Source organism: Gaeumannomyces tritici (genome assembly GCF_000145635.1).
Source record: "Gaeumannomyces tritici R3-111a-1 unplaced genomic scaffold supercont2.28, whole genome shotgun sequence".
Lineage (NCBI taxonomy): Eukaryota > Fungi > Ascomycota > Sordariomycetes > Magnaporthales > Magnaporthaceae > Gaeumannomyces > Gaeumannomyces tritici.
In genome coordinates this window covers 8,481-18,339 of record NW_008804572.1, presented here as the reverse complement: position 1 = coordinate 18,339, position 9,859 = coordinate 8,481, and the positions used below count along the sequence as shown (strand labels likewise).

At 57.9% G+C, this 9,859-nt stretch overlaps 3 protein-coding genes across 3 annotated transcripts in view; 1 reads left to right on the top strand and 2 right to left on the bottom strand.

Moving 5' to 3' along the window:
• Positions 1–394: 394 nt before the first annotated feature.
• GGTG_13657 (Yip1 domain-containing protein) lies at positions 395–1,895 on the bottom strand. The gene is made up of 3 exons (XM_009231574.1): positions 1,697–1,895; positions 965–1,577; positions 395–883 (listed from the first exon to the last, which is right to left on the bottom strand). The coding sequence occupies exons 1-3, from the start codon at positions 1,764–1,766 to the stop codon at positions 619–621; spliced, it is 948 nt and encodes a 315-aa protein (XP_009229838.1). The 5' UTR covers positions 1,767–1,895; the 3' UTR covers positions 395–618.
• Positions 1,896–2,229: 334 nt separating this feature from the next.
• Positions 2,230–5,678, bottom strand: GGTG_13656 (hypothetical protein). The gene is made up of 3 exons (XM_009231573.1): positions 4,290–5,678; positions 3,887–4,183; positions 2,230–3,823 (listed from the first exon to the last, which is right to left on the bottom strand). Exons 1-3 carry the CDS (start codon positions 4,315–4,317, stop codon positions 2,337–2,339), a joined length of 1,812 nt encoding a protein of 603 aa, XP_009229837.1. The 5' UTR covers positions 4,318–5,678; the 3' UTR covers positions 2,230–2,336.
• Positions 5,679–7,860: 2,182 nt separating this feature from the next.
• GGTG_13655 (hypothetical protein) overlaps positions 7,861–9,859 on the top strand; it is a gene marked incomplete at its 5' end in the record, with an annotated part of 2,994 nt that continues 995 nt past the window's right edge. The window contains 10 exons of the mRNA XM_009231572.1: positions 7,861–8,058; positions 8,168–8,210; positions 8,312–8,349; positions 8,438–8,518; positions 8,598–8,723; positions 8,789–8,809; positions 8,888–9,053; positions 9,110–9,180; positions 9,259–9,359; positions 9,455–9,775. Coding sequence (XP_009229836.1) covers positions 7,861–8,058; positions 8,168–8,210; positions 8,312–8,349; positions 8,438–8,518; positions 8,598–8,723; positions 8,789–8,809; positions 8,888–9,053; positions 9,110–9,180; positions 9,259–9,359; positions 9,455–9,775 — 1,166 coding nt within the window. The remainder of the gene's footprint in view (positions 8,059–8,167; positions 8,211–8,311; positions 8,350–8,437; positions 8,519–8,597; positions 8,724–8,788; positions 8,810–8,887; positions 9,054–9,109; positions 9,181–9,258; positions 9,360–9,454; positions 9,776–9,859) is intronic.

Here is a 9,859-nt window from a genome sequence, read left to right as displayed (position 1 = left end):
CCGACCGCAGGGTGTAGCAGTTGCGAAAACCATCCGGTTAATATGGTTTTCTTCGAAGTTTTTTTTTCCGCACCCCATACGGGGGATCGAACCCGTGCTCCCAAATCTGTTAAATTAGGGCTCAACGGCTACGGTTAACCATTACACCAAAGCGCACGATCTTTAAGTGTCCGGGTTCGATGACTACAGCAGTCGGATGGACGTTTATATCAGATGGTCTGGGGCCAGGCAGCAGCAGGCAGGAGCAACACGGGCACGAGGCTCCACCTCGCTCTCGTCTTGATATTGATATCAGACTCTCGTCAGACTGTGGCCACCTGTGCTGTCTGGTGTCCCACTTGGGGGTTCGTCACTTTCTCCAGTGCCTACTTGAAATCAAAGCGCAGCACAAACGCACAGAAGGACTGCATGTCATTGAGCCGCCGTCTACCGCTGAAATGATAGCGAAGCATGAGAATTTAGCAAAAAGACCCGACGTTCCATTTTGGTTCCATAACTGGGAATCTGGCGATCGTACAGCTCACAACAGCTTAGAAAGAACAAGGAAGAAAAGTCACTGCACTGATACACCCTCCAGGCCACAATCCCCAGGAAGCAACACCGAACCAAGCGAAATTTTCAGCTCGGGGCGGGATAGCTGATGAAGCACAAGCAGCCTAGCCCCAGGTAAAAGACAAAGAGCGGGTATACGGCAAGGCCAACCCGGTTGTTGACGACGCCGCTCCCGCCTAGGATGCTCACGCCCGCGGCCATGGCCCAGCCAATGAGCACCAGATAGACGGGGATGCGGACAACCCAGTAGAGGTTAAAGGCCGAAAGCAGAGACGCAATGACGAGCGGGAACAGCGTGTAGCCGATGATGCAGACGCTCTGCGCGAAGGAGCTGTTTTGCGGGAGGGGTGGACAAGTGTCAGCAGGGGGGGGAGCTGGCCAAGCAGGGAGATACGCGACCGAGTTTGCTTACATGTTGCCCCCCAGGAGCTTAATCTGCAGCGTCACGACGGCCTCCCCGATCCAGACCATGGCGAAGACGCCGCTAAACACGACGTCCTTCTGGGCGCTCGTGGCGTTGAAGCTGAGCAGCAGGCTGAGCAGCAGGCAGAAGATGAGGGGGCCCCAGAGGTCCCAGTCGCGCAGGCCGGGCGTCATGTTGCTCTGGTTGAGCAGCGTCTCCGGGTCGAGGACGCGGCCGGCCAGGCCGGCGAGCTCGTCGCGGGTGCCCGAGAGCCCCGCCGTGCGCACGTTCGCGTAGGCGCCGCGGATGCCCTCGGACGACTCGAACATGGTGCCGCCGAAGAGGTAGCGCGGGTACAGCACCTCGCGCATCTTGCCCCAGACCGCCAGCAGGTCGCGCCGCACCGTATCCCACACCGACTCGTCGATCGTGTTCTGCGCCGCCGCCCGGTCCTCGCCCGGTATCCGCGACGTCAGGTAGTTCTCGCTGAGCGGCGCCCGCCGCGAGCCCGAGGCCCCGCCGCCGCCGCCACTGCTGCTGCTGCTGCCGATGTTGCCCGTCAGGGGGGCGCGCGAGGACGATGATTGGTTCCCGAGGGGGTCGTCGAACTCGTTGAGGTCGGCTAGGAGGGGGATCAACGCCGATTGTCAGCACAAAGCTTGTCCAAGAGAGGGGAAAGGGCGGCTCTTTTCCGGAACTCGGCGAGAAGTGGCGGAATCGGGCGGACCAGGCTCTACGCACCATCATCGGGGTCTATCAGGTCATCGTCCTCAACATTGGATACCTGGTCGTACGGCTTGTGAGTGGCCATGCTGAGCTTCTGCTAATGGAAGATATGGTACGCCAGACAGTATGCTGAGAGGCGTGCGTGTGTGTGTGTATCACGCAGTATGTCGTTAGTGCTCGTGGTCGTCGTCGTCGTCCCAGGAATCGCTGTTGATGGGAGGGGGAGGTGGACACTGCGCCTCGGGCCAGATCCACGTTGCCTCAGCCGTGACGCCAGCATAGGTGGTCCAAGCTCCTTGGCGGGTGCTAAAAGTGGGTCCGAACCGGTCCCATTGTTCTAAGTGACACTGACTGGAGGGTACCGAATAGGCATGTGCTTTTACACTCCAATAACAACACCACCTCTCGACTGTGGCCAAGAAATACGAGTATTATAATTTAGTTTACGGTGTTGACCCTATCTGTTTCTCTTCCGCAAAGATACCTAGGCACTTATATCCATGAGATATTACATAAAACTCCGAGTATACCAAGTACCCAAACAAACAAACAAACAAACAAACAAACAAACAAACATCAGCCAAGTGGGTATCGTTTTCTATTGCAACGTCGACAAAATCCAAAGTTCAATACGCGCCCATCATTATCCATCCATTCATTGCCACTCGAAACGCTGGCTGGGATGGCCAGAGCCACTCCCAGCCTGCGTCGTCGGAACGCCGCTCGCCGGGTTGTGGGCACTGTCCGCCTGCCGCCACGGAGCGTCTCGAGGCAGGCCGTCGGCCTCTGGCTGCCAGCTCCCGTACCCGTGTTGAGGCTCAACGTGTGGTGGCGTGTATTGCCGCTGCTGCTGGTAGTCTGTCTGTTGCGGAGGCGGGTATTGCTGGTGCTGCTGCCATGTTCCTGTCGGTTGTCCGTAGCCGTGCTGCGGATGGCCCACCTCGGTAGCGTGCCCCATCGACCCTCCCGTGCTATAAGCCCCCGATGACGATACGCCGCCCTGCGACGAGGACGAGGATCCGAAAGCCGCAGCGGCGGCAGCAGCCGCCATGTCTGGGTGCGGTCTGCCATCCTCGGGGACCTTGCCGAGCCGAGCCCACTTCAGCGCCGCCTGGTTTTCAGGGCCGAGGTATGGCATGTCGCCGGCCTTCGGGTCCCATACCGGAAAGCCGTCTGGCGGTTGGGACTCGCCAGACGGAACGCCCCGGCCGTATGAGGCGAAGTTGCCATTGATCCCCACAAGCGCCCAGGCAAACACGGCAACGTCCCTTATCGACCCCATGAACTGGTCAATCGAGGGCCCACTCGCCTCCTTGACGCTGTCGCGGAGCGGCATGTACTGCGGCATGAGGGGTGGCCTGAAGATGTAGAGCAGCTCCGGTGGCAGGTCTGCATGTGGCTGTGGGCGTATGACCTCACGGCCCCAGGGCGCAGCGAACATGCCGCTATCCTGTGCAAGGTTGTGAGAGACGTGCGGCACCTGCGGAGGGTGTGGTGTCGGGATCGGAGGGCGGGCCTTGCGCAGCACAACGACCAGGCCATCCGAGGTACACGACACAACGGCCTCGAGCTCGATGCCATCGCCCAGCTGTCTCCTCCGTCCCCCCTGGCCGCCAGCCGGGGCCCTCCCTGCCGGAGCCGGTGGCTGCGCGACTTCTCGCGACCCACCAGCGGGACTGCGGCCATCTGAGTCGATATCCATCTCTGAGGAGAGTTGGACCCCTCCGTTTTCGGAATCGCTATCATCGTCCTCGTCGTCCTCTTCGTCTTGGTCATCATCCATCATGTCATCCCCAACCCTCGGGTCCCGAAACCAGAAGCGCAGATAGGCAATTGAGTCGTTGGCTTTGGCACTCTCGAGACACCGGACTGCGTCGGGCAGGCAGTTCTCCTGAATGCAGTCGTAAAAGCTCGTGTTCTTGATATCGTCAGGCGCTATGCCCAGGATGGTCGAGACGGCGTTTGTGGCATACATGATGTTGAGACTGCGTGTGAAACGATTCAGGATGAGCGCCGCCCTCGGTTCTCGCTCCATGGCTGGCATGCGGAACTTGGGCGACAAGTGCTCCAGCATATGATATCGTGGATCCCTCGGCGAGCACGAGAAAATCCGTCGAATCTGAGGTGCCTCAAGTGCCCTCCCTGTCACGTCACAGGTTAGAGTCGAGAACTGGTCAAGGAGATCAAGGTGGCCGGTCGGCTTACTCTCGCTTTTAACACCGCGACGGTAGATGCTGGTGCAAGCCACCAGGACATCGTGGACGACTGTAAAGCAGCACTCGCAGCTGACCCACTGGCCGTCACGGCCCCTCAGTCGTGCGTAATGGAGAACCGCAGCCTTGTCGAGCAGAATGCCACGGCTATGGACAGAGCGCGCAAAGGGTATCTCGTCCGGGTGGAAGAAATCAAAGCATGACCTTCCGAACACCTCCTGGGGCTGGTATCCCAGTATGTCCACGATGGACTCGGAAACGAACAGGACATTGGCATCCGGTGTAAGATCTAAGAACAAATATGACAAGATGGCGTCAGCGAGGTACAATTCTCCGATGTGTCTTCCCCTTCGCCGTCCAAGACATGAAAAAGCACTAGTGCCAAGTAGACTCACTCTGAATTGTCATGAATGTCTGCTCCATTGTGGGATTGTGGGATGGTGGCTGCTGCCACTATCGGTGTCGGTTATGGAGCAGCCCTGGCACAGGTCCGTCTCATTCGATCTCCAAAGCTGGCTCGAAGAGTTGAAGTGGCGAGGCCCCCAGGACTACAAAGCAGGTCCGTCGTCAAGCGAGACCAAGTCCACCTCGGATGAAAACGCACATTCGTCAAGATTTAGTGTCCTGGACGCTCCAGCTGTCCAGGGTAGGGCAGGCCGTGGCGGATACGCTGTCCCTACTACCCGGGATGCTGGGAATATGGACAGAAGGGCCCGAGACGTGCGTAAAAGTGGATCGTGCGCTTGTCTTCCTAGTCTCTCGTGCGGATTGCCGAGCACTGGTGTGCAGTCCGTCCCTCCACCTGTGCAAGGCCGGGAAGAGGGGAGTCAGGGCCGACGGCGTACGTGCCCTTTGCCGGACCAGTCCGCGAGGTCCCAGAGGGGGCTGTAAGCGAAGGTAGGACGATTGGGCGGCCAAGTGCGTTCGCTCGTTCGCCAGCCGAGGCCCAGCGTCACACACAGATCCCGCCTGGTACTCTGCTTGGGACGGCGAGTGTCCTGGCCGTTCGGTAGAGTTTCTGAGACAGGTCTCACGCGACGGCACGAGGTGGCTTGCCTTTTTCCTTTCCTGGGTTGGCAGACACAATGTTGTACAGCCGGCCGTTGTCCTGTTTTTCTGGGACCAACCTCTGTCCAACACGGATTGGTATCAAAAGGCGAGGGAAGCCGGAGAGCTGGGACACAGACGACAGCGAGCGGCTTGGTTCAGATAGCGGATAGATGGATATGTTTGCGTGTGTTGCTGCCGTGCCCGGGAGACGAGCCGCCGAAGGATGCTTGTTGGGGTGGTGCTTGCTTGGGTGAAGACGAGGGGGGCGGGCCACTGCCTAATAGCAGGAAGGAGGACGGATGAAGTAGTAAAGCAAGCCCTTTTTCGCAATATATTTTCCCAGGCCCAAGCCAGGGGACGTCTTTTTGTTTGGATGGCAGCGTCGATGGCGCCGAGGTTGGGGTAGGTTGTATTATGGCAGATCAAACCAAGGCTCCGGCTTTTTGCTGGTTCTGGGCTCGCATCCAACCCCTCGAGCCAGCAGCGGGCCCTGGGTGTCTCACAACCCAGAAACGCCCGAGGCCAGTGAGGAGCGATCGGTTCCTGGTCCGCTGACGAGAATGGACACGGACGCGAGCTGATGGCCCGTCAAGGACGCGACGTGGAGCAGTCACAGAGTGCCCCCAACACAATTGGAGTGGGAAGTGGGAAAACAAACCGCGATGCGATTGTTTGACAGCCAGCAATTGCAATCATCAACCACACCCCGTCCATCTGCTGCTGCCTTGATTGCGACACCCGCTGCCTCGCCCTCCACTCGGGACCGCACCAGCCCACTTTAAATTCGGCGTGCGGGCCATGCGGGCATGGAAGGGCATATCAGCCTGGCCAGGGCTCATCCGTCAATCGCTTGCTTGCCCGTTCATGTCCGCCTGCAGCTCGTCGACAGGGGTCGTTGCTTGCAGCTTTCCCTGTGGCCCTCGGGCAATTTCATGGCGCGTGTTGCATCATTTGATGCTGACCCGTTCGCTCTGGTTGCTTTGGGTGTGTAATTTGTTCATATGTCGATGTACATACGGAGTAGTTCTGCGGTGTAGGTGTCGCGCTCTTGGACGTCTGGCGACATCCAAACGGACCTACTCCATGAAGCAACAGTTGCTGGACTGTGCTGGTGCAAGACAGGAAGCTCGTACGCCCGTAAGTTCTCTTTCCCCTAATGCCGCGTGGTCACGTTGATGCACATAGGACTGCCACTTCCACGGCTGCACAGCTCAACAAATGGCACATGACCAGGTCAAGGGCCGACATCCGTTGGGATCCAGAGCCCTGAATTGCCGTCAGGGCTTCTTTTCTGGGAGAAGCTTGCGAGACAGAGCCATCGTTCTGGGCCCCAATTACGGGGCCAGCGGCTTTCCTTCTGCATCCAGCGACGACGGAATCGATTTGGGAGGTGGGTGGGGTTCGGCTCAAAGCATTCTTTGGGGTTGCTCCCGCTATCCGCAGCGTTGTGGACCCATGGATTGCTGGAGCGGGACGGCAACACGCTCCCCATTGGCTTGGGCGCTGCGAGGGGCACCAGGATTGGTCAAGGACCGTTCCCGCGCCCGCCAACATGGATCCAACAAGGATCCGCCAGCGCCGCAGCTGCCGTCGCTCGTCGGGATTGCCATCACTTTGCCCATTTGTGCCATTCAATGGTCTCTAGCCGGCGTTCAATCGCGCTTCTCTACCACATCCACTTCTCGAGTCGTGTTCAAGGGACCCAGGCGAATGCAACTGTGGACCAGACCAGGTCCACTTCGTTGTGATTCCTGATCGTGACTTTTCTTCATTGTTGCGTCTGCCGATGACTTCAATGGCCCTGTATGATCCTTTGTTGCTGAACACGCCAACCGGACACACAGCCCAGCCCTCACTCACCCATGTATTCCAGGCGTAACCGAAAATAAAAAAGAAAGACAAAACGCCATGCCGGCTGTCAAGCCCAGGATGTCAAGCCACAACTCCACGATCTCTAGAAACCCCGTTGGAGCACGCATCGACTGCCGTTCATTGGCGCTAGTATATTGATTGAGACTGACCCATGCTCGAGAATCGTCCCCGTTGCAGCTGCAGTCACAACAGTGAGGTACCATTGCACCAGCCCTCCAGCCCTCTTGGCTACGGGCCTCGGGTTCTGCTCGGATCGACGTGCTTCAAGTCCATCGCCGACTCCATTGCAAAATATATCGTCGGCGGCGGGAGATCCGATGCTGCCAGCCATCTCAGTTCCGCCATTGATGAGACGTTGGTGGATGTGATCCCATCGATCTGTTTGACGATGTATTTTTGGTGCGGTCAAGCGCGCGGGCCAGGGATGAGCCCCTGACACGTTTTGCCATGGGGGTTCTTGGCACAGGAAGGGGGCCCCAACCTGCGCGTGGCTGGAGACTCACCACCAGGCACCCAGGGGCCTTGATGTATCAGGATATAACCGACTGCTTTACATGTCTATCAGGGCGTGCATCACGAGCATTCGGTCAGCGCCAGGCCCCGTCACCGACGGATCCTGCCACAACTGTTGTCGCTCGCTCATGGCACGGTTGAAGCGGCTGGGAAGAGATCACGCGCGCACCCTGTTGGATTTGTCTGTCTGCGCTGGGCAGCCGCCTGGCTCGTTTGTTGTGAATGTTGCCTCCTGGCTTTGTAAGGCAACATGTCGAAGAGCACACAGCAAACAGCCTGGCAAACAAAACACCGACGCTGATATAAAAATTAACTCTGCGAGTTCTCTTTGGGCATGCACTGCCTTCTGCGCATTGCTAGGGATATGGATTTTTCTTCTTCGCCGACGTGTCTTCTCTGGTATTCCTCGTAGATTTACATCGACTTATACGGCCGCAGGAAACAGGGGGTCGTAGACGGCGCCGGACCAGAGTCGCGTCTGTCGAAGAGTGGGTCGCAACCTCTCCAAACGGCGGCCAGCCCCACCCAGCAATGCTTCAGCTAATGGCGAAGAGCACCCAGCACGGCATGGAGCGTGTAGCCCTGTCCATCCCTATCCGCGGCAACAACCAGGCCAAGGGAGAGGGCCGCGACCGCAACCCGGCAACTGAGGCACAAGGAGCGATGCTTGCCGCGGAAGTGCCCGACGAGTGGGAGCTCCCCAAATTGCGCGCGTCGTTCGGGTTCGAGGTGAGCATCCTGTGCCTGGCTTTTGGGCTATAGGCCATAGCCACACACCACTAAAGCTGCAGGTCGTAGTGCTAACCTGTCGTCCGTTTTCACTTCCCTCCCGTGATAGGACGACCACCGCCTGCTAGACGACGACAGTCGTGATCCAGGAGGTCAGTTCTGTTGTAGTATACTTCACGGCTGCCACGATTTTAACGTGCGAATCGCTTCCCAGAGTTCTTTGATGTGAAGTTCTACCCCTACAACCCGCCAGGCTCGCCTCACATCTTTGCGGCTGTGGGCAAGAAGCATGTAAGTATAAGGTGTGACACCAAATGCAGCTGGCCCACCCGCGAAAAAAAATGTCACCGCAAACTCACAAGGCTGTGCCTTCTACCAGGTGGTCATCTGTCGCGTCACTCCCACCACGGATAAGGAAACGAATCCCTGCGAGATCATCAAAGTCATCAGAGATGACGATGTGAGTCTGAAATAGCATACCCCATATTTCACCCTGTACACCCTGGGACTTTGGTTCACTGACCACTGCCGAAAAATAGCACGGAGTCGTGAATTGCTCCTGCACCTGGACCAAAGATGCCGTCACAGAGGCTCCATACCTGGCCATCAGTGGCAGGGACCGCAAGGTCAAAATTTACAACGTTGTTAAAGGGATTCTGTTCAAGGTGAGAGTCCGCTCGCGAAACCAAGGGTGAATGGCAGCTAACATGCCCGTTCTGTGTGACTCTAGACACTCGTTGGCCATGGAGGTGTAAGTATATCTTGGCGTTATGATATCGTCTGCCGCAACGGCGTGAGAGGCTCTGTGGACAGACTAACGCCATTTTAGGAAATCAACGATCTCGCTACTTCGCCCGACAATCCTTTGATCATAGCATCAGCCTCGGACGATACCACCGTCCGCATCTGGAGTCTTGATCCCGTTCATGCGAAGCAGCCCTGTGTGTGTATTCTTGGAGGCGAGGGCCACTCCTGGAATCTCCTGAGTGTGGTCAGTATTTGGAACCAAGCTTCTCCCCTGACCCTCCCAAACCTGCTACAAGCTGACAAGGATGTTCCAAGGCATTTCACCAAACCGGCAGATATGTGCTGTCCGCTGGCCATGACACCACCGTTAATCTGGTATGCGGAAATGGAGCGCTTGGAACTCCCGTCTGTCTGGATATGGATTGATCCGTACTGACATGGATGAGTGCACAGTGGACTCTGCCGGATCTCCCCAAAGGCCATGTCGACCAGCCGATTGTTAATTACTACCCGCACTTTTCGACATCAGAGCTGCACACCGGATTGGTTGACTGGTAAGTTCATGTTGTTTGCGGTTGTGCTGCTATACAAAAGGGGAAGAGAAGAAAACAGAAGGGTGTTGACCTCGTAAAAAAAACATCATGAATAGTGTTGCTTTCTACGGAGACATGATCCTCTCAAAGGCCTGCCACGAAGACACCATCGTCCTCTGGCGGGTCGAGGGCTTCAGCTCCCACGACCCGCCGCCGCCGGCCTCGGACGCGCCTACGAATCACGACCCGGCCAAGCTCACGCGGTCGTCGTTTGTGCCGCCGTCGGCCAGCCCGCACACGTGCGCGGCCGCGTACACGCGCCTGCTCAAGTTCTCCATCAAGGGCTGCGGGCACCAGTTCTTTATGCGCTTCAGCATGCTGCAGACGCGGGGGATGCACCCCATCCTCGCCTTCTGCGACACGGCCGCCAAGATCATGTTCTGGGACATGGCCCGCTTCACGGGCTACGCCGACTTTATCCGCGACGTCGCGGACCCGACCCCGGAGCAGCGCCGCGCCCG

What these genes read in the sequence shown, in the direction of transcription:
- GGTG_13656 (XM_009231573.1), bottom strand. Translation starts at nt 4,317, where the DNA reads ATGGAGCAGACATTCATGACAATTCAGA. An exon ending in GACATTCATGACAATTCAGA is followed by an intron (nt 4,184 to 4,289) that starts GTGAGTCTACTT and finishes ATTTGTTCTTAG; the next exon opens with ATCTTACACCGGATGCCAAT. An exon ending in TCGCGGTGTTAAAAGCGAGA is followed by an intron (nt 3,824 to 3,886) that starts GTAAGCCGACCG and finishes GTGACGTGACAG; the next exon opens with GGAGGGCACTTGAGGCACCT.
- GGTG_13657 (XM_009231574.1), bottom strand. Translation starts at nt 1,766, where the DNA reads ATGGCCACTCACAAGCCGTACGACCAGGTATCCAATGTTGAGGACGAT. An exon ending in CCTGATAGACCCCGATGATG is followed by an intron (nt 1,578 to 1,696) that starts GTGCGTAGAGCC and finishes TCCCCCTCCTAG; the next exon opens with CCGACCTCAACGAGTTCGAC. An exon ending in AAGCTCCTGGGGGGCAACAT is followed by an intron (nt 884 to 964) that starts GTAAGCAAACTC and finishes CCCGCAAAACAG; the next exon opens with CTCCTTCGCGCAGAGCGTCT.